The following is a 22,175-nucleotide window of genomic DNA, read 5'->3' as shown; positions in this document are numbered from 1 at the left end:
GTCCCGCTCTCCTCAGGGAAGCCCCGCCCCCGCCCTGCCGCTCTGACCAATCCCCGCCGCACTCTTCTCCCCTCCACGCCACCCCATTGGTGGAGCGCGCTCAACCCATGGGCCGAGGGGACGGAGCGGGCGTGGAGGCGGGGTGCCGGCTCTACGGCACCGCCCCGCCCCGGAAGCGGCGAGGTCGCCATGGGCAGATCTGTGACAGTGGCCGCCTGCGCCCTCAACCAGTGGGCCCTCGACTTTGAGGGCAACCTGAAGAGGATTGTCAGAAGTGAGTGTGTGCACCCATCCGCTCTCGCGTTCCTTATCGGAGCGGTAACGGAGGCAGTGTCTGGTTTCTGCCTTCCTGTTCCCCGAGGCGCGGGAGGGTGGGTGATGCTGAGTAGGGTGGTCCGGTGCTCCCGGCTGGTGTTTGATCCAACCTTCTTCTAGGTATTGGCATCGCAAAGAGCAATGGAGCCCGGTACCGGCTTGGTCCGGAGCTGGAGATCTGGTAAGAGCGCCTGGTTGGGTCTGGGTTCGGTTCACTCCCAGTTAATGACTGAGGGACCATCAGTAAGAAAATGAGCCGTGCCATTGGTCTTTCTATTGCCCGAGATGTTACTTAGAGCACACGGCTGTCACTGCAAGGAAAAACAAGGTAGTTGAAAGCACAACATTTTTTCTCTTGTCTTGGAAACGTGGCTGGTACCCACCACTTCTGTTTGACCTCTCTCTCCAGTGAGTCTTCCTCCACAGAAACCATAGTGCTCTGAATGCCACCCAGGTTGCTGCTCTGGGAAGGAGTATCTCAGGAATTCCATGGAGTTTTAAATGCCGTCAGCAGGGACTGCTGCTTCTTTCTGTTCCACATAAATTCCCTGTATGGATGAGATGTACCTTGCCTGAGGAAGTTCTGGTCCCTTGGTTGCGATGATGTTTTGGCTTATTTTTTCTCTTTTTAAATGCAGTGGTTATGGGTGCTTGGATCACTACTATGAGTCTGACACACTCCTGCATTCGTTTCAAGTTCTGGCAAAGCTTTTGGAGTCTCCAACTACCCAAGATATTATCTGCGATGTGGGAATGTAAGTTTGGTTGTGTACATGTGGTCAAGGGTTAGGTCCTTGGGAAGCGCTGCCTCTGCTGTGTGCCTGGATAGTGAGGGCTCTGCACCAAATGTTTAAACATCTTGGGACCTGCACTACTTTCCCTTATAAATACCATGACTAGGACTGCATCAGGCAAAACACTATTTGAAGGATGATCCTTTGAAAGATTTCTGGTGGTAGAGCCCTTCAAGAGACAAGTAGGAACCCTAATGCCATGGGTAGAACTCTGTACTACATATAACGCAAAGGTCTCTATTAATTGATTCTCCTTCAGCAATATCAGAGCTAACATAGCTGGCTTTGACTGGCAGACATCTTTAACATCCATGTATGTCAGAATGGCTGAAACTGTTGCAAGTCACGTGCTGACAGTGAAGAGTGATAAATTATAGTTATTATGTAGACCTGCTTGTTAGTATTGATACAAACACGTAAAGCTACCTGTATTTCAAACTAGCCTGGTACTATCATAGGAAGTCAGGATTGATTAAATCATAGAATCCCAGAATGGTTTGTGTTGGAAGGGACCTTAAAGCTCATCCAGTTCCAACCCTCTGACACGGGCAGGGACACCTTCCACTAGACCAGGTTGATCCAAGCCCCATCCAGTCTTGCTTTGAACACTGCCAGGGATGGAGCAGCCACAGATTCCCTGGGCAACCTGTGCCAGAGCCTTACCACCCTCACAGGGAAGAACTTCCTAAAATCTCATCTCAGTCTCCTCTCTTCCAGTTTAAAGCCCAAATTAGTCAGCCCAACCAGGGAGATTCTTCTGGTCTGCTTGTTCCTGATGCAAACCAGTGATCTGGTAGTAGCTGATATGTTTGAGACTGACTGAAGGGTCAGAAACTCTGATTTTGGCAAACAGCTGTTTGAGTTAAAGTATTAGAAGCTAAAATTCAGTATCTTGTCTTGTTTAATTCCCTTTTGTGACGTAGCATAGAAGTCCTGTCTTAAAAATAGGTTTTGTTCAGTGAAGTAGATTCTGTGGCTTATTTAGATTTTGTTTAATGAGCTGAGGTGCTGCTAACATTGCTTCTTATTTTCACAGGCCTATTCTGCACAGAAATGTTCGCTACAATTGTCGAGTGATCTTTTTAAATAAGTAAGTTTTGTGAGACAATACATTAGTATATAATTTCAGAGACTTGCGTGACCTTCAAGAAAGATTCTTCAGTGCTACGTAGAGTGATAGAGCTGTCTTCCTACCTGCTACATTTTAGAGAGACAACTAATGTTTTCCTTTATCTCTTTTTTCCTTTCTGAATTTGTGGAAATTTTCACTGTTTTCTGAAAGATTCCAGAAACAAAACAAACCCACTCACTCTGCAAACGGGAGCTTTAAAAATTAGTGTATGTGGTAGTTATTTAATGTAAATAATAATAATACTAAAAAGAGTTGGTATTGTTCTATTTTGTTTGAGTGTACATCAGGTCTTAACTCACCCTTTCTTTTTTGTTGTAAGAAAAATTCTTCTGATTAGACCAAAAATATCATTGGCAAATACGGGAAACTACAGGGAACTTCGATGGTTTACCCCGTGGACCAGAGCAAGGTAGGCTGGCTAGCATTAAAATTGTGTTTAAAACCACAGTTTGCTGCTTGCAGCGCAAGCAGGAGGACTGAAATCTCTATAGCAATGACGAGTGCTGCTGCAGGGTGAGCAGCAGGGCAGAGTCAGCAGAGCTACATAATTGAAGGTCAGTTAGAAAACTTAAGTGCAGTGAAACTCTTGAGTTGCTGAGCTGGAAGGAAGCATTTTCTTTCTGTTTACTTTTAACTATACGTAGTTTGGGATTGGAAGAGCCTGTGTTTATCTGCTCAATTGCTGCATCCTCTTCAATATCAATTAAACTGGAAAGCAACGTGAAATGGATTAGCTTTGTCAGAATCTTAAATAACTGCAGTGGATGAAAGCTGCATACCTTGGGATGCTGCAAAATACGCTTGGTGCTTGTCTCTGATGCTGTGCACTTATTCTGTAGTCCAGAGAATGGTTTTAACGTGATTGTGTTGGTGAAGTACTTCTGAGAGAGCCTCAGAGCATCTGTCCTCTTGACCTCAGGCAATTCCAGATGGATTCTGAGTTACTCATGTAGTAATACTGCAAAAAGAGAAACGTTTATTTGGTGTTCGACTTGCAGAGGGTGTTCAGAAAACCTGTGGCTGCCCCATCCCTGACGGTGTTAAGGCCAGGTTGGACAGGGCTTGGAGCAACCTGGTCTAGTGGAAGGAGTCCCTGCCCATGGCAGGGGATTGGAACTGGGTGAGCTTTAAGGTCCCTTCCAACCCAACCCATTCTGGGATTTTATGATTTTATGGTATAACTGATTCTTTGTCAGGTCTAGTTTATAGTTAGAATGCAGCAGCGTTTACCATGCATTTCTGAAGCTGAGTGTGATGTTGCTATCTTATAATCTTAGCATTTCTGATTAATCTCACAGTATGAATTTCTTTTTTTTTTTTTTGATTTTTTTAAACATGCACAGCTCTGTAGAGCTGAAGTACAGTTTCTTTAATCAGTGTTAGAAGGTGACAAAATGTGGACATGACAATCAGTTGGTATGCTGTGATTTACATAACTCTGTATATTAACAACCTATAAATCTGCTTTAGGCATGTAGAGGAGTATTTTCTACCCAGGATAATTCAGGAAGTAACTGGTCAGGTAAGTTAAAAGAAATTTTTAGTTTTTCTTTTTAACTTTAGCATCTTCCAAATTCAGCAATTTAAATGGATAGAACTGGTGACATAAAACTGTAGTACACCAAATTCTGCTTTCCATTGTGTTGCAGTTTCACAGGTTTCAGTGAGTTCTCAGTTAAGTTATAGAGCATAATTTAACCTTTTTTATGTTAGCATTTGTCAGCAAAACAAGTAAACTTTAAGTTTGCCTGAGTCATTTGTATATACTGGACCTTGATTGTCTCATTTTGCACAATTCTGAGTTTATCTGGGCTGGAGACTAGAGATGACTATGTCTTTTGAGGTAAAAAAAATACCCTTCTTGATTCGGAAGGCTCTAAAACTTGGATTGTTTTCAGCTAAAGCATGAGCATGATTCTTAGCAAAAGACAGTCTCTGTTTTGTAGATTGTTTATTTCGGAAGCAGTTTTCCTGTCCTGGAGCAAGGCACTAGATATGAATACTGTCAACACAGAATATTAGTACAGTCCAGAAATTTGCAGTTTAGAGCTTTTTTTTTTTTTTTTCTTTATTTGGTATAAAATGAAGGAAAGTGTAATGCAATTAATGTGTCACTCATTCCACATAAGAATTCAATTTTTGTATAGTTTTAGGATTTGTGGTTAACTTTTTGAACTGAACAGATTTTTCTATTATCTATGTGTTCTTGTTTTTTCTCAGGAAACTGTTCCTTTTGGGGATGCAGTGCTAGCAACCAAAGATACCTGCCTGGGGGCAGAAATATGTGAGGAACTCTGGGCACCAAACAGGTAAAGGAGATGAAATGAAAAGTAACCTAAAACATACCCTGGACGTGCCCAAAATAAATGTTTGGGGAAAAAATATGCTTATTATTCTGCCATGTAGTATAACCTTCAGAAAGTGCCAGCAAGCTGAAATAGCATTAAGAGCAATAAATACATCATGGGGAAAGATTTCACTAGGCTAGATGCAGGGTAGGTAAGCTGAATTCACCTGAAACAGAAAGTAGAAGAGAAATACCAAAAAAAAGCAGAATGAAAAAGGTGACCTTAGGAAACAAATGACAGATGATTATAGTGCTTGCATTCCAGATATTGCTCAGCTTTTAGTTCTACCTGAAGTTGAAATGTCCTCTCTGGATCCATACTGAGTCAAAATGACAAAGTTATTTTGTATCAGTTTATAGTATTTATTTTTTTGCCTACTAATTATAATCCTGTATTATTCCCACTTACTGTTCCTAGTCTCAGAAATCTGAGACTAATAGATGTTCTTTTTATTTTAATTACCTTATTCTTATCTTTGGCTTTGACCAACTCCTCCAAAGCATTCCACTTAACAGAGGGGGGTTGGAACCAGATGATCTTTAAGGTCCCTTCCAACCCAAACCATTCTATGGTTCTATGATTTGACAAGCTAGAGCATAAGCTTCTAGACAATATCACTTTGAGATACATCACTTACATTTCTTCTATTTAGCTGTTAGCTTAATCCTGCTTTACTTTTTAAGCAGCATCAGACAATGCAGCAGGAAACAGCAAAAGGTTACTGAGGGCAAGCAAAACTTAGTGCCCTTAAGCAATTTTTCCTGTTGCTATTTTAGTTCCTATTGCAATTCGAAGTTCTTCCCAATGACAAAGTAGATCCCATTCACAAAGATCTGGAGTGAGTGGAGATGCGGTTGCATGAAAGCTGTTGCAGTCAACAGAAAATAATATCTTCCCAATGATGTTCAAAATTTTCCAGTTACAGACATGCATTTCCCTGTAACTGCAGGTGTGATATGTTACAGACAAGGATGAGGGGGGTGGTTTCAGTGGTTCTTTTGACATTGGAGAAAGAAAAAGAACAGTAAAATTTTCCTTTTCATGGTTCTGTTTGCTTATGCTTTTGGATTTACTGAGAGAAAGAAAATGTGCCAACTTACCTTGTAAGAATATCTCTGTGTTGCCCTTTCAGACCAGGACTGTCTTGTTCTCTCTTTCCTTGTGACCTGTGTTTCTATCAAGTAGGAGGCGTTTAATTTAGAACAGAAGGAGCAAAAGCCCTTCTGCCCTCTGCAGTCGCTAGTGCTCTTTGAGAGAAGAGTGAGGCAGTGCAAGAAAGCATGTTTTTTAGAATCCTGTCCTTGTTTGAGCCTTAGCTCATGTCTTAACATGCAGAAACCTGTCAGAGATGTTTACTTGTCAGTGATTTTAAATGATACCTCACAGCACAGTATCACCAGCTCAATTTATTTCTGCCTTTTGCTTTGACAGCCCTCATATTGAAATGGGACTGGATGGTGTGGAAATCTTTGCTAACTCTTCAGGGAGTCACCATGTGCTGCGGAAGGCTCACACCCGGGTGGATTTGGTGAATTCTGCCACAGCAAAGGTATATGCTTAAAAAAAAACCCAACAAAAAATCCCCGGTTTTGGTTATGCATCTCATTTATTTTATTTTCTCAGAGCAGTTTTCTGTGACAAGGACATAGCATGAGTGTGGGGGCCTTGACAGTCTGTGTTGTTAAGTTTCTTGTTTTCTTATCTGCAATTACCTTCTCAGCTGTGGGGGACTGTATGTCTTTGGGGTGCCCTATCTATAGCACAAAATTGTTAGGAACAGAGAAATAACGTTTTGCCTTTTAACATTTTGCCAGGTGCAATGTTCTGAAAAGCACTTTTTTTATCTGCATGTTTGTTTTCCTCCCAGAATGGTGGAATATATATTTTAGCTAACCAGAAAGGCTGTGATGGTGATCGTCTGTATTATGATGGCTGTGCCATGATTTCGATGAATGGAGAAACAGTTGCACAAGGATCCCAGTTTTCACTCGATGATGTGGTAATACATTCAACCTATAGCTGCTAGTTACAGCTGAAATTAGTATGGCTACATTTATGCTCAACATTTTCCAGACATTCCAGATACTAGGTCCATGTATCTAGACTAAAGAAGATATATTTTTCTTATGCTATTTAACTTGATCTAAGCTTTTCCTAGTAAAATTGCCCTGACCTGATCTACAGTAGCTCTCCTGCTTTTGTGAGCAAGGAAGAGCTGTCACAGTGGAGGAACCTCATGAAAATGTTAACGTGTGCAATCACTGTGTGTAGGAGAGACCCTGTGAACTTGTATTCAAGACAAAAGGTTTGATAGGTTGAGTTTTATTTCAAGAAACCCTTTCTCAGTAGGTTGGTTATCCAAATTCTAGGTTTCCTCACAGTATGTGCCAAATTAATCTCTTTCCCCAGTGTGTTTATTGCCTTTTCTTTTTTGTCTTTTGCCACCACTGATGGTGAACCTATTTTTTGGCCATCTGATGAGCACTGTAAATTTGCTGTGATTTATGAGTGTCCTGGTGTACTCAGTGAGGAAAGTCAGTTAGAATCATAGTCAGAAACTGGTTTTGGTAGGAAGAGACCTTAAAGTTCATCCACTGCCACAGGCAGGGACAACTTCCACTAGACCATCTCCAAGCCCCATCCAACCTGGTCTTGAACACTGCCAGGGATGGGGCTGTGCCAGGGTCTCACTACTCCCACAGTGAAGAGTTTCTTCCTTATATCCAACCCAAATCTCCTCGTGTCCAACTTAAATCTCCCTTAGTTGCGCTCTCTTGGTAATGTAAGTAGCTGTACCAAGTCAGAAATGACCTGTGAAGTGAGCATGAAAATCTGTATTAAAAAAAAAAAGCATGCATTCTTCTTCCCCAACAGTTTTTGTAGTCCAGGCATGTCAAACATTGTGTATCTGTTTGTGTAGAAGCAATCTAATGTTGCAGACCTTTCCATAGGAGGTGCTGGTGGCCACTCTGGACTTGGAGGATGTTCGAAGTTACAGAGCAGAGATTTCATCTCGTAACTTAGCGGTAAGAATTCCTGATGGAAGTTTGTGTTTTTAAACTCTGCCAACTTAGAACAGTTGCTGAATTTTAAAAGTATTTGCATGTCTTGATTTTCACAGTATTCTATAGATCTGATGTTTTACATGTATATGTTACATTAAAACCGATGCCTTCCTAATTCTTCTGTTCTCTTGCTTAGGCAAGTAAAGTAAATCCTTATCCCAGAGTAAAAGTGAATTTTGCTCTGTCAAGCTCTGATGAGGTAGCTGTACCTACTTGTATGCCAATCCAGTGGAGACATCATAGTCCTGAGGAGGAGATAAGGTAAGTACATACTGAATCTGTTGCTTGAAAATTATTTTGATTTAGAACAAGCAAACCCCAAAACTCAAACAAGAGGAATAAACATAAGATCTTATTTATATTTAAATAAGAAGATGTCTAATTGGAAGACCACAGTAAAAATGTTGACTGGCTTAGGTCTTATTCCGTAACCCTCTTGGAATAAGCATGTTCTCTGATTTCAGCCTTGGTCCTGCGTGTTGGCTTTGGGACTATTTAAGGCGTAGCAAACAGGTAAGAATTGTCTCTCTGTGTTGTCTTGGCATACACATCATCTTCTATGCCATAGGGACACTACACATTGTTGCGCTTTCTGCTGTTAATGGAAAGTGATGTTAGTCCGAGGTGCAAGGTTTGAGTTTTTCACTGGTAGCTCAATCAGACTTAAAACCTGTATGAAGAGGGTGAACTCAGTATGCTCTTCAGATCTTTTCCTTAGGAGACATGCTTTCTTTGAAAGCAACAGTCAAGCTTACTTAATAAAGAGGATTTATTTTCCTTTGAAACCCTGGTTTGTTTTGGGGTTTTTTTGGGGTGTGTGTGTGGTTTTTTTTTTTGTGGTTTTTTTTTCCAGATAGGATAATATTTCAACAACATAATGGAGATGTTTAAAACAAGCAGTGACATGAACTAGTAATTCAGTTTAGCAGTGAAATAGATCTGAAAAATGTAGTATTAGCTTTTCTGTCTTACAGGAGGGTAAAGACATAATGTAAGATTTTCTAGCAAGGGTTTACACTGACTACTTGTTTGATTATCCTTTTGATGAGAGTTTAAGGGAGTTTGCTAGGTCTGGTTAGTTTGCTCTTTCCTAGCAGAATATAGGCAGACTTGAACAATGCATGTGTAATTTTTTTACAAGAGTATGTTTCTGAACAGTACAATATATATTGTTCTAATTTTGCTATTTGGAATGTCTTTCTTGCTCTGTTTTCAAGGCAGGGTTCCTCCTACCTCTTAGTGGTGGAATTGACAGCTCTGCTACAGCTTGCATAGTGTATTCTATGTGTCACCAGGTTTGCCTGGCAGTCAAGAATGGAAGTAAGTAGATATGTGTGTCTGGCTAGCTATGCTTACTAATGGTTATGGACAAGTTAAGAGTAGTTGCAAGAGGTCATTAGTGGTGGGCTCTTGCCCATTTGTTCTAATGGAATCCTTTGTATCTCTTCAGAAATCCCAAATTTTAGTTCTTCGAATTGGCTTAGTAGTTTTCATTTTGGGTTTAAGGATTAGATGTGGAACTCAGACTAGTTTCTGTCTAGGGTATTGTTCAAAATGTTGGCTGTTGTAGTTTTAGGATTTCATTCTATCATGAGCATTTACTCCTTTTGTTGAATTCAGCACTACAAAACATGATTAGGTATGGATCGAGCTCTTTAACTGGCTTTAAGTAGGCTATATGCATTTAGCTGTGCTGTGTACATATGGGATCATATTTTGTATGATGTTTCTTTAAGGCATAGAACAAAAGGATTTAATATTTCTATGCTCAAAAGTAGGAGCAAAATCAGTAATTCTTTTATTCAATATATGAAAATGAGTTTGGGGAGTTAAACGGTGGAGTCGTCTTACTTGTGATGGGCAGTGTAAAGCTTAATTGGAATACAAGACACATACCAGGTATTTGCCTAGCAGCAGCACAATTTCTGTGCTTGCTCTGTTTCTTTTGCTCTGTCCTCAGATGCAGATGTGCTGGCTGATGTGTGCAGGATTGTGAATGATGAGGCCTATGTCCCTGAGGATCCTCGAGAGTTTTGCAAGCGTATCTTTACCACTTGCTATATGGCTAGTGAGAACTCCTCCCAGGATACTTGCAACAGGGCAAAACTGCTAGCTGAGCAAATAGGCAGGTACAAGTTGAGAAGTGCTGGGAGTGGGAAGTCATGTTATGGCATAGACTTTAATGCAAAACTTTCAAACTCTAAAATGGGAAATTATAGAAGTGGGAAAATAGGTACGTTAAACAGCTGTACTACAGACATGACTTACTAAGTGTGTAAACGTGAGGCAAACTTAGAAGCAGTTGGTGGAGGATATGGACATTTGGAAACAGAGTCTGGAAAGTCTTATTCTTCCCTAAGTTTCTTCATACCAAATTGGAGATGGTAGCAGCCTTAAAATGTCATTTGATGGGTGGGTTTTTGGCCTTTTTTTAATGCTGTGTTATCTGGCCAGATGGTGCCAGTGAGTCACTTCTGCCTGAATTCTTCTCAGCTACCACATCAATCTGAACATAGATGCGGCTGTGAAAGCTATTGTGGGAATTTTCATCATGGTGACGGGTCGAACTCCCCTGTTTTCTGTCTTTGGAGGGAGCAAAAGAGAAAACCTGGCTCTCCAGAATGTGCAGGTGGGTTTCATGTGAGCTGCATCAGGTCAGACCTTTGCTTTTTGCCTTCCCCCCCCCCACTTTTTTATTCTCCTTTTTTTTTTTTCCCTCCTTCGAAATGATACATGCCTATAGCTCATCAATAGCACTGGTACAGATGCTGTTTGGAAAAATATCCCAGTAAAAAGGAATTGCCAGGTCAGTAAAATGAGCAGCAAACTATTCTAAGAGACAAATCTGAAATCCGGTAGGATGATGGCAGGTCAAGACTCAAAATTATTGCTGATTGATACTAGACTTTTCTCTGGTGAATGTTAGCAGCCTTTGAAAGGCTCTGTGTGAAGTGTCAAGTTTACCCATCCCAATTCCTAGATGTCCTCTCTTTTAGAAGGAAGAAGAGAACTTTTTTTTTTTTTTTTTTTTTACATTGGAAGGTATTTAATCTTCCATAGACTCATAAAAAAACAACTTAAATACGCATTACCAGTTACGCATTTTCATTGTGTTGGAACAGACTGGTACTGTGCCTGGGTAGTGCTGGTATACATATCCTATAAACTCATGGAAAACAGCTTCCTAGTGACTTCTAGTCCCTGGCTCCTGTACCTTTTGTTGTCTTGACGGCTTTCTTTTCGGCCTGTTCTTAAAAGCTCCCAACCTAACCAGCAGTTCCGTATTGATTCTGGCTAAATGTTGATTGTCGTGTTTGATTGTTTTTGTTAGCAGGAGACTTAATCTTTCTCCCCCTGCTGTTACTGGATAAATCCAGCTGTCTCCTCTGGAAGCAAACATTGAATCCTTTATCAGCTTTTTGGCAAAGGGATAGGCTTTAGTTGCAGAGGAGTACAACAATTTGCCTAACAGCACACAGTTGTGGCTAGAGCTGGAGGCTGAATCTCAGGTCTGTTTGGTGTTATTACCACCTATCCTGGGTTCAGCAGTAGCAGTCGTTTTTCTCCTTCTTAGTAGCTGGTGCAGTGCTGTGTTTTTGACTTTCAGCCTGGGAACAACACTGATAACACTGACGTTTTTAGCTGTTGCTAAGTAATGTTTACTCCGACCAAGGACTTTCTGAGTCTCATGTTGTGCCAGGGAGGAGGAGAAGTCGGGAGGAAGCAGAGACAGGACACCTAACCCAAACTAACCAAAGGGGGTATTCCATACCACAGCACGTCATGCCCAGTATATAAACTGGAGGCAGTTACCCGGAAGTGCTAGATCACTGCTTGGGTCGGGCTGGGTATTGATCGGCAGGTGGTGAGCGGTTGTATTCTCTTCCCTTGTTATTTCCCTTATCATTACTATTATTGGTGGTAGCAGCAGTGGTTTGTGTTACACCTTAGTTACAGGACTGTTCTTATCTCAGCCCATGGGAGTTACAGTCTTTTGATTCTCCTCCCTGTTCCTCTGGGAGTGGGGGGAGGAAGAACGAGGGGAGTGAGCGAACCGACTGGGCTTAAACCATGAGATCACCCTTAGAAAAGGTTGAGTTTCAGGAGACAAAATCAAAGAGAACTTTTTACATATTTTATGTAAATAAATCCCTTTAGTTTAATGCTCTATAAAAGGGTACAGTAGACAGATGGTTTATCTGCATGCTTTATCCGTCATAGATCCTTACTGAAGCTTGCAGGAGGTAGGAAATGGCAACTATTCCCCATTCTGCAATTTGTAATAGAATGAACTTGCTTGGTCATGGAAGTCTGTGGCGGTAGTGGATACTGAGCCTGGCTTTTCTACATGTGTTTGGCATCTTTTCCGCAAGACCATACTTCTTGCAGTAATGCTTGCCCCTCTTGCGTTTTGTCCTTGTGGGTTTGTTTAGGGAATTGATTAAGAAAAGGGATTTGGGAGGAATTATTCTGCTTCGCAAGTTAGCTTTATTTTTCATTTTGCTTTGCAGGCTAGAATAAGAATGATCCTTGCCTACCTGTTTGCCCAGCTGACACTATGGACTCGTGGGATGCCAGGGGGACTTCTGGTGCTAGGATCAGCCAACGTGGATGAAAGGTTGGTAGAAGTTAGAGACCTAAAACCAGGTGAACTGGGAGCAGGTCACTGCATTTTCTTGCAACTCTACCAATCCCAGCGTAGTGTTACCGAGAACAGGTAACAAGCTAAAAGTACACTGATAGCAGTAAAATTAATGAAAATAGTTGGATCGGCCTCAACAGAAAAATGTGTAATTTTCAGAAATTTAGCCAAAGTATTGTCAAAGTCTTCCACTAAAATGTTCCTTTCTTAGCTGTTTTCAGTAGAGCTTGCCCGTGTAGTTATCAGGTTAACTTCCCAATCTCTTATTGGTTGTATCAGTTGCTGTATCAGCAATTCAGCTATGAACTGTCAGCTGAAAAAAGAGCTTTTAGAAACTTGGACTATTGACCTTACAGCTGGCTATTTGAAGATTAAAGCAATCCCCATAAAACTCTGGGATTGATAACCTCTAAAGCTGTGAGAATAGTATGTGCTGGTTCTGTGTTTTGTTGTTAATGTTTTGGGTTTTTTTTAGTTGATCAGGGCAGTATTTTGGAATGTTTTGCATCTGATCTATTACCTTAGCGTGGGCAGTTTTGAAGTGCTTTGGAATGGTTTAAAATATTATTTTCATTCTCCTGACAATTTCCTGGCTTTAGGATAACCCTGTTGCAGCTGAACATGTTTGCCTCTGATGTGTAAATACATTAACAACATGCAGTCTGGTTTTCCCTGTATTCATACTACATATATATATTTTCTCTGTAGTATAAATTGTTATAGATTATACTCATGTTACATTATTATTTCCTGTTCCTCTCTAACATGTCCTCTCTTACTCAGTCTCCGAGGTTACCTGACAAAGTATGATTGCTCAAGTGCTGATATCAATCCCATTGGTGGAATCAGCAAGACTGATCTGAAGAACTTCATTCAGTATTGCATTGAAAATTTTCACCTCACAGCCCTCAGAAGGTGAGTAGTGAAGCAGTGGTGTTTGGTGACTGTATTTGTATGCAGCACACTGTGGACAATATGCTTTGGTGGTTTTTTTTTCTATTAATAGAGTTATGCTACAGTAATATTGCAAATGCTAGTGAAGAAGAGTGTTCTGCACATCGCTCTGTTTTTAAATGATTGTGTAGCTTACACAATGTAAATTGCTGGGTGTTGAAAATGCTGCTAGGCTTAGGAGTTACTGTATGCAAACATTGGTGGTGTTAATCATAGAATCACAGATGCATAGAATGGTTTGGGTTAGAAAGGACCTTAAGATCATCCAGTTCCAACCCCTTGCCATGGGCAGGGACACCTTCCACTAGACCATATCGCCCAAGGTTCTGTCTGATGGGGCAGCCACAGTTTCTCTGCGCAACCTGTGCCAATGTCCCACTACCCTCACAAGGAAGAACTTCTTCCTTATATCTAACCTGAACTTCCCCTGTTTCAGTTTAAACCCATTACCCCTTATGCTATCACTACAGTCCCCGATGAAGAGTCCTTCTCTGGTACCCTTGTAGGCCTCCTTTCAGATACTGGAAGGCTGCTCTGATGTCTCCATGCAGCTTCTCTTCTCCAGGCTGAGCAGCCCAACTTTCTTAGCCTGTCTTCATACTGTGTGAACCAGATGCTTTATGTTTTGGTATAAAGCATTGCTTTTTAAACTTGGAACAGCTTGCAAGTGTCACTTCTTTAGCATTATCTAGTTCTTCAGTAGCTTATGTCCTGAAGAAGTTTTGAATAAAGCATTTGATTTTTAACAAACCAGGCTTAGCAAACTAGTTTGCTAACTAATATTCACAAAGCTGGATAGAATTAACGTTTTTCTTTTTACCTTTTTCTTACAGTATCATGTCAGCTCCACCCACTGCAGAGTTAGAGCCCCTGGTGGATGGACAAGTGGCTCAAACTGATGAGGTAATGGGCAGTGACTTTAAAATGCTCTGGTAAGCCTTACCTCCAAATTTGATTTTTGTCCAGTAACTACTGTTTGTTCTTGCCTGTATCCATGCTTATTGATCAGCACGTTGTAAACTATCTTAAACCTGCTGACAAGACACTAGTATCCCACACCTGACTTACCTATGTTTACAACAGTTTCCAAAACGGCAAAATAACTTAGTATCAAAAGGGAGTCAGGGCCTTAGTGCTGTGGAAATAACTGGTGGCACAGCCCTTCCTCTTCTCCCTGTGCTATCCTGTGCTATGGATAAGAGAGGATGGGGATAGTAACAACTACCCCTGAGGGCTGCTTAATATTTAATTATTAAAGACTGAAGGTCTTTATGATACAGCAGTAGGTTGCTGAACTAGAATTAGTGGTTTTCTTTATTTGGCCTTACCTTACTGAAATACACTATGTTTAAGCCACCTAGAAGGGAAAATGAACAAATATTTGTCTGAAAAGAAATGTTTTCACTGGCCAGATCGAATACAAATCAAATACGTTCATGGAAGGATTTCACATCTCCTATTTCAGAGAGATTTCAGTAGGTACTTTTTCTTTTGCTTGTAATTTGATTAACTATCTTTTTGATCAGTGACGATTTTATTTTGGTGTTTGATTAAACTAGGTTATTGTAATTTCTCCATAAAACTATGAATTATAATTTGCATAGTTAAGATTTTCAGTGACTTCGTGTGTGTGGGATTGCAGGTGGATATGGGAATGACATATGCAGAGCTCTCCATCTATGGCAAATTAAGAAAAATTGCAAAGGCTGGACCATACAGTATGTTCTGTAAGCTGATTAATATGTGGAAGGAAATCTGTACTCCAAGAGAGGTAATATTAAAAAAAAAAATGAAATCATGTAATGTCTTTTCCAAAATAGAGTATGTTTGAAGAAAGGTTGAGTAGAGTTCCTTTGAATGGAAAAGCATAGTTTAATTATTCTGTGTTTAGAGATAATTCAACAGCTATAGCATAATATGCTGGAAGAATTGGTATGCATCTCCTAAATTAATGCAGCCTGTTGTCTGTGTTGCACGTTGTTAGAACAATAATTGGGTAACTTGAAAACAATTACTTCAGAACTATACCTTCAGGGGAAAAGTATTCTCTGAAATACACATGGCTAACTACTCTTGAAGCCTTGTGGTTTACTATTCTGAGACAGAACTTGGCTCTTGCTTTGAAAGAATATCTGTGCTGCGGAGCTATCTGCTTTGCTGTTACGTAGTTTTTCCCTTTTTGTGCATAAAGGAAGAAGGTCAGATTTTCACCTGAATTGGAGAGGTTGGTGTGTACTTTTAAACGTCTTCTGAGTGTCTGGAAATGGTCTTAAATGCCTCTTATAGGCAAGGTCATCCACAGGGATTCATACTAGTGGTAGATAATTTATGAAAATGTTAATGGAATAAAATGGATCTGTAAAGCTAGAACACAGTCTCCAAAATATAACTCTCTAGATTTTTCAAATACTAAGAAACTTCATGGGATTTAAAGCTATATTCTTTGTACACCAGGTGGCATCGAAGGTTAAGCATTTCTTCAGGATGTATTCACTTAACAGACATAAAATGACCACCCTCACTCCTTCCTACCATGCTGAAAACTACAGTCCAGATGACAACCGGTTTGACCTGAGGCCTTTCCTTTATAACACTGCGTGGTCCTGGCAATTTAGGTGTATAGATAAAGAGGTAAATGCCTTCTGCTTCTTGTGTAGTTTTGTGTTTAAAGCCTTCACAATGGGACAAGCTCAGTTCCAGTGAATCTCCAATAGAAGACAGGTAGCTTTTAGGATGTAATAATTATAACAAATACTTGTGAGTGTTCTGTTCACATAGCTGTGAGGCTAAGAATTCTCTGGGTTCAGTGTAGGCCGTGTCATTTGTTTTGTTTTGTTTCTGTTGTTAAGTACAGCATGTTGTAATACTATGAAAGCAAGAAGAGGGAAAAGAAAGAGAATATATGTACTGAGGCCAGAAACTGATAGGTGTATCCATACTCACTGTGCTAATGCAGAGAACGAGTTTATGTGTTTCAGTTTCAGTTCGGGATTGAGATTAAGACTTGACCTGTACCTGTGTAGGAAAAGCCAGTAGGAGGCAGCAATTTGTTGTGAAAGCTTTCCCACCTGCTTCTACAACCTTAAGTCAGTTCACTCACAAATCCGTGTTTGCTCAGATACAGCAATAGTAATGGTACAGTGCTTAGTTTGAGCACTGTGAATTGTGGAGGGGCTCAAGCAATTATCAGAACTGTGCTTAACTTTGTATTTTTTAGTTACGCCTTTGACGTTATTTTAATGCATTTTTTAAGGCAAAAGTACTGAAGAATTTTAGCACCTTGAAGGTTTTTTTTTTTCTGCCAGAGATTTTACACCTCAGTTGCTTTTAAGAATATGTTTATATGTGTAATAAAATATTAATTCCCTCATCTGTGAAATGCCAGACATGTTGAAGTGGTTTATTACTTTTAAACCTAGGATGAAACCTGCCATGTGCAGCACTGTTTTGTAGGTCTGTATGATGGAAGATTTTTTTCCATCATTTTGGACTTTTTCCCACTAAAGTCCGTGACAAAAGTTCCTTTGGCCTCAGTGGGAGTTGGGTAAAATATTTTTGTAGGATCTGGACCAAAATGTGATTATTTAATGCTTACAGGAACTGTGATAAAGATCTTCTCTTCATGATCCAAGATATTATTACACTCTTTAAGTAGATGTGTATGTAATAGCAGTAGTGCTGTGCAAGGGTACTAGCCGTTGCAACTTATTCCTGGAAACTGGGAGTCAAGTTTGGGGAAGAATCTGTTATGTAGGCAGCAGTAACCTGAACTGATATCCATAACGATGAGTTAGCTTTTTGCAAGACTGGAAGATGATGACTTGCAATAAGATGAGTCAGATCTTCCCCATTCAAGAAAGGTTATACTGTAAGCTTTTCCACTTACTGTGCATATCCAGCACAACTGTAAATCTGAAGACAAGCACTCTCTACTACAGTGTCTCACTTATAATTGTGCTCCTGGGACTTAATCTGCACTTAAGGCTTTTTTGATGTAGTAACAGGACTGTGAAAATAAGGCATAAACTCCGAATGATGTAAAATTCACCTTTACTTAGGTAATGCTGGGTTTTTCTTGTAGAAGAGTCAAGTTACATCTTAAGCCCATGTGTGAAGGGAAATGGTTTGGAGTGCTAATGATAGAGAAATCTGTTGGATTTGTGAAAAGTACTTTTCTACTTCGGATGCTTGTACTGTAGTCAAGCCAATGTAGTTACCAACTCTTTGAAGTGCAAAAGTGCATCTGTATTTGCTGCAGAAAGAACAGCAGTAAGAGGAAGTTGAGATAATAGCATTTGCTGGCAGTTGCCAGATTTGCCCTTGGAGTCTTAATATTATTAACCTCTACCTAGCTGAAGATTCCACCTGGGTGATAAATTTCTAGTGGTATAGAGAAGCCCTAGGAACTCCAGTAGCTTCTGCCTTTGAGTTATACCTTACATAAAGGATATGTGGTCAGAGCATGCACTTTAACACTTTTAGGTAACAGAATGTTTATTGGGATTTTAATAGCTAGCATAATATGAAGGACCAGTGACATAGCACAGAAGAAGGCTGGCACGCTTGCCCCTGAGGATTAGGTATCTGCAAGTCTATCTTCTGCTTTTTCCAGTGCTTACACGAGATCAGCTGCATTTGGCCAAACCAAAAGATTTATCAACCTGAGTATCTTTGTGTGTGTCTCTTATGACCAGTAGCAGATGTTGAAGGAAGAACATAAGACCAGGGAATTTTTAATATGACCCTCCCTGTATATCCCCACAGATCTGGGCAATGTACAACTGGATTTTCCAGAGTTACAGATAATGTGGAAAGCACTGGGTTTAGTTCATGCTCTTGTTTGAGTTTGTAGATACTTTCTGAAACTGTTTATATTGTTAGTCTTAACAACAGCTTAGCTTAATAAAAGGTAATATAAGCTTAATAGAAAGTAATTGCTTTTCTTAAGTTTTAAGAACAATGAAGGTCAGTGTTGTTAAATTGTGTATGTGTGTATGAAAAGCATTTCCTCTCAGTTTTAATTACTCTAGACTCTTAGAGGCAGGATTTCAGGTTGTGGCCTGGTCTGATCTGACTGGTATGAAGTCGCCAAACTGACCAAAACACAAAAAATGGGAACTCAGATATGGGAAGGTTAGGGAGGTAGGCAGGAAGAAAGTTTGATCTTATGTTTTGACTGCAACACCCTGTTTAGCTCAGTTGTCCCCAGAGCATACCCTGTCAGTTACTGTGAAATCTGGGCTCTACACTGCTTTGTGATGGAAGTGTGAAAAGACCAGAGACATTAAATGCAAACTTACTTGTACTATTACTTTTTATATATGCATAAAATGTATATATAATTATTTCAATTGTTACTGAATCAATTTCCTTTTAACTTGCAGGTATCCAAGCTAGAAAAAAATGAAGAAAATTCTCTAGTTGAAGATACGGACTGATTTGCTGTCTTGTTTAACTGTGGTAATTAACTTGCTAAGCAGAATGTTCAAAACAGGAGTAATATTGTGATGACGGGCAGAGATGACCGAAACAGTTGTTGACATGACCATAGTAAATGGTATTTATAATTTTTTCTTTTGTTTGTTTGTTTTGTTTTGATTGACTTCCCATTTTATTCCCAATATGCTTACACTGTAGTTTGGCTAAGGAATCATTTATTAAGGATTTTCTTCAACTTCTTGAGTTAATAGCCTTTAATTAAAAATATTTGGATATCAACCATAAATAAATGCAGAGCACTTACTCTTCTGTGAAAGTGAATACATATACAAGTATTAAGTTTGGTTCTGGCAACTTGGGATATGATTTTTGAGTAACATTTAGCCGAAAGTATAAGATTTTAACAGCTCTGGCATGTGCTGTAGAAGGGAAAAGCTCATTTTACTTTGCAATAAACTTGTAATTTTGTAATGCTAATTGGCTCAGTTCTTACTTCACGTGTTTTTTATTTAGCTAGCATGGGCTGTGCAGTTTGATCGAGTGTTTTCAGTGGCCACATAAGGTCTAATTTGGCAAGGGATTGGAAGTAAGTCTAACTTGAAGCAGATGGGTAATCCCATTGTTAGTGGGATCTAAATTAGAGTTCAGCTCCTTGTTTTGCAGGTACTTGCTGTGTAACCTGTGACAATAAACTTTAGTATCTTTGACTTAATTTTCTCAGAAAGGAGCAATACCTACTTCATCAGGATGGTTATCGGATTGCTTCATTGTTACTGCTCACCAAGATCCTCAGTTGTATTTTAAGGAATTTGAATAAAGTTGGCTTGGTGTGATTTCCCTTCTGGCATTTTTGATGTGTAAAGGTAATTGATGTACCTGAAATAAGAAATATCTTCTGGTGCATTATATCTTGAATAGAAAGGACACAAGGTTGGTATCTACGCCACTGTTGTTATTCCTATATGCTCTGGTGCTGTTTGTTTGGGAGGTGTGATCTGTTATCAGTGACCATGCCAGCAGTGAGTGGTTGGACTTGTCCACATAATCCCTTTACTGTTCGAATCAAGCGCGCTTGGGTGTAAACCATCTGGAAATGGAGTCAGTACTGCAGAATGAAGTATAAAGCCAGCTTCCTTTCAGCACGTTCCATCTACTGTTTGCAAAAACTTATTTTAACTTCACAGCTTCATCAATCTTCTAACTGTGTCCTGTGCTGTGGAATAATAAAAAGGTACAAAGATAGGCTTGTTCCTTCTCGTGAGTCTCTCTTCTGCTTATTCATTTAATGTTTGGCCAGTTCTCCTGCTTTAAAAACAAAAAAAATTGAGTTGAAAGGTTGTGCTTTTAATAGGGAAAACTAGAAGTGCATTTCTGAGATTCTGGGCAAACAATGCTGTGACTGCGACAGCAGGAGAGCTTAGGCCAAGTGAGACTCTTAAAACTGGTCATATATTGTGTTAATGAAAAATGCCTGTGGAAAGGGCACGTTCTCCACATTTGTTTTCCACAATCCAGAAAGTCAGAGTTAATTCAGTTGCAGTTAAGGATGCTGCATTGTTCTTGGTGGGTTTGTTATATGGTATGCATTTAGACCTTAGTGGATGTTGCTGGTACTAAGATGTTTGACAGAAAATCTCAGCTGTGATTCATCTTCCTTCACCATGGTTTGAGCACTTCTACTTCCTGTTCCTGCCAGAGGGAAGTGGATGAATTTTGAACAGAAGTTCACTGTACATTTGAAGGCTTCTTACTTCCTTTTTTTTTTTTCAATTCCCTGGAGTTACTGATTCTCTTCCCTGACAATCACAGAAGAGGAAAAAAAGGAAACATTTTCTTTCATTCAAATAAAAAATAATAGCAAAAAATAAAACAGTGTTTACATGTGTTCCCTGTTACTTTGGTTACTCTGAATATTTCAGACATTTAATGACTGGACAGTTGTGCTTCTCAGGAATGGCACAGAATGTATGCAAATTGCATGTTATTTCTTACCTGCTAGTGCTGAATATAGATTGTATTGATACAGAGGTTTAACTAATGTACAGGGGGGTTGCACAGGGGGGTTAAAAGAATTTTGCTTGTTTAACAAAAGTACTGATTGCTCATACTCATTCAGTGAATACTTATCACGCTTACCATGCAGTACCAGAACATAAGCTACTGATAAGGGGGAGAAACAGTTACTTAGTTCCAGTTAAAACCAGCTTTGCAGTTTGGACAGTGACCAGACCCCTAGAGAGCATGCGTGACAACTAGAGGTGAAAAGTTTAAGTTGAGGAAGACTCATTTACCTCATCCTGAGACCTTCACCCACGATCACCAGGAGGCACTGCGCGAGAGCAAAGGACTTTCTAGCTCATTATAATACGAAGCGGGAATAGGTCATGAATATGTATAAGCGCGTTGAGTAACCTCATGCATATGTATAAATCTAGAGGATAACTGTAGTGGGAGACGACACTGAGGTGCGCATGCCTTTGGAGGAGCGATCCCCCGTGCGCCTCAGTGCTGAATAAAGCATACCTACTTTACAACTTTAACGAGTTGTGGAGTCTACCCGCATATCAGTACCAGCCCACCCCTTACTTTCCTTTTACTGTTCTGAATTTTTCACTGTAGTGTGTAGCCCCTAGTTGAACCGTTATCAATACTAACTCCTATTTTATCGGTGCTGAGAACAGGAAATAACTGTAACATGTATCTGCTGACATTCACTGTTTAGTAGTGATGACTTATGGTAAAGGTCATGTCATGGAGGTTTCCTTTTAGCTTCAGCTTCTTAAAAAGGGTGAATTATTTAAATGTCCGTGGAAAACCGATGTTTGACCCATTGGCTGTGTAACTGAAGGTAAAAACTACCCCACCGCTAACTAAAGAGTAGAGGATGGACCTACTTTTGGTGCTCAGGTTGGAACACTAGAGTGAGGGATGGATAAACTTCCCTGTTCATCATTATGCTGCCACAGCTCCCACCATGTGGCAGAAAAGTGTGTAGTTGTAAAATCATCCTCTTTTGAAATCGCAGCTTTATTATATATTGTGTATGAAGGGGACCGTGAGGAAAAGGGGGGGGAGCAGCAAAAGTGAAGCATCTTTTAACAGTCAAAGCAGCATGAGCTAAATATATAGTTGCTTCTGGGCTAAGTAATTAAATACAAATTAAATACTTTCTGCGGCCAGGAAGGTAAACGAAGAGGTATGTGACTACGAGCAGAACGCAGCTATTTCCTCTATTTCCTGAGCCCAGCCCCGAGCGGCGGCAGGCTGTCCCGCAGCTCCCCCTGAGACAGCGCCCAGCCGAGAACACCGGTTTACAGCTGCCGTGAGGTAAAAAATCTCCAGTTCCTCACGAGGGGTGTTTTTTTTCACACTGTAGACGATGCCCGCAGCCTCTTCAGTTCGGGTGAAGAAAACGCACTTTGTACCACACTTACTGTCCGCCCCGCCCGACGCCAAACACAATGGGCCGGGTTGCAGGGCGGGAGG

The 22,175-nt window shown here is 40.2% G+C and overlaps 1 protein-coding gene across 1 annotated transcript; it reads left to right on the top strand.

Annotated features, from left to right (window-relative positions):
* Window positions 1-189: 189 nt before the first annotated feature.
* On the top strand, window positions 190-19,098 carry NADSYN1 (NAD synthetase 1; the record flags this gene model as incomplete). The annotated part of the gene is made up of 21 exons (XM_080618699.1): window positions 190-274; window positions 436-496; window positions 954-1,070; window positions 2,146-2,199; window positions 2,561-2,650; window positions 3,712-3,763; window positions 4,462-4,550; window positions 6,021-6,138; window positions 6,457-6,588; window positions 7,541-7,615; window positions 7,791-7,915; window positions 8,119-8,167; window positions 8,872-8,974; window positions 9,615-9,783; window positions 10,148-10,283; window positions 12,166-12,272; window positions 13,080-13,211; window positions 14,084-14,153; window positions 14,893-15,021; window positions 15,705-15,881; window positions 18,635-19,098. The coding sequence occupies 21 exons, from the start codon at window positions 190-192 to the stop codon at window positions 18,686-18,688; spliced, it is 2,124 nt and encodes a 707-aa protein (XP_080474825.1). The 3' UTR covers window positions 18,689-19,098.
* Between the last annotated feature and the right edge of the window lie 3,077 nt (window positions 19,099-22,175).

The sequence above is a fragment of the Psittacula echo genome (genome assembly GCF_963264785.1).
Source record: "Psittacula echo genome assembly, chromosome: 5".
In the NCBI taxonomy this organism is placed as follows: Eukaryota; Metazoa; Chordata; class Aves; order Psittaciformes; family Psittacidae; genus Psittacula; species Psittacula echo.
The sequence above is the reverse complement of the archived record's forward strand: the minus strand, read 5'-3'. Positions and strand labels throughout refer to the sequence as shown.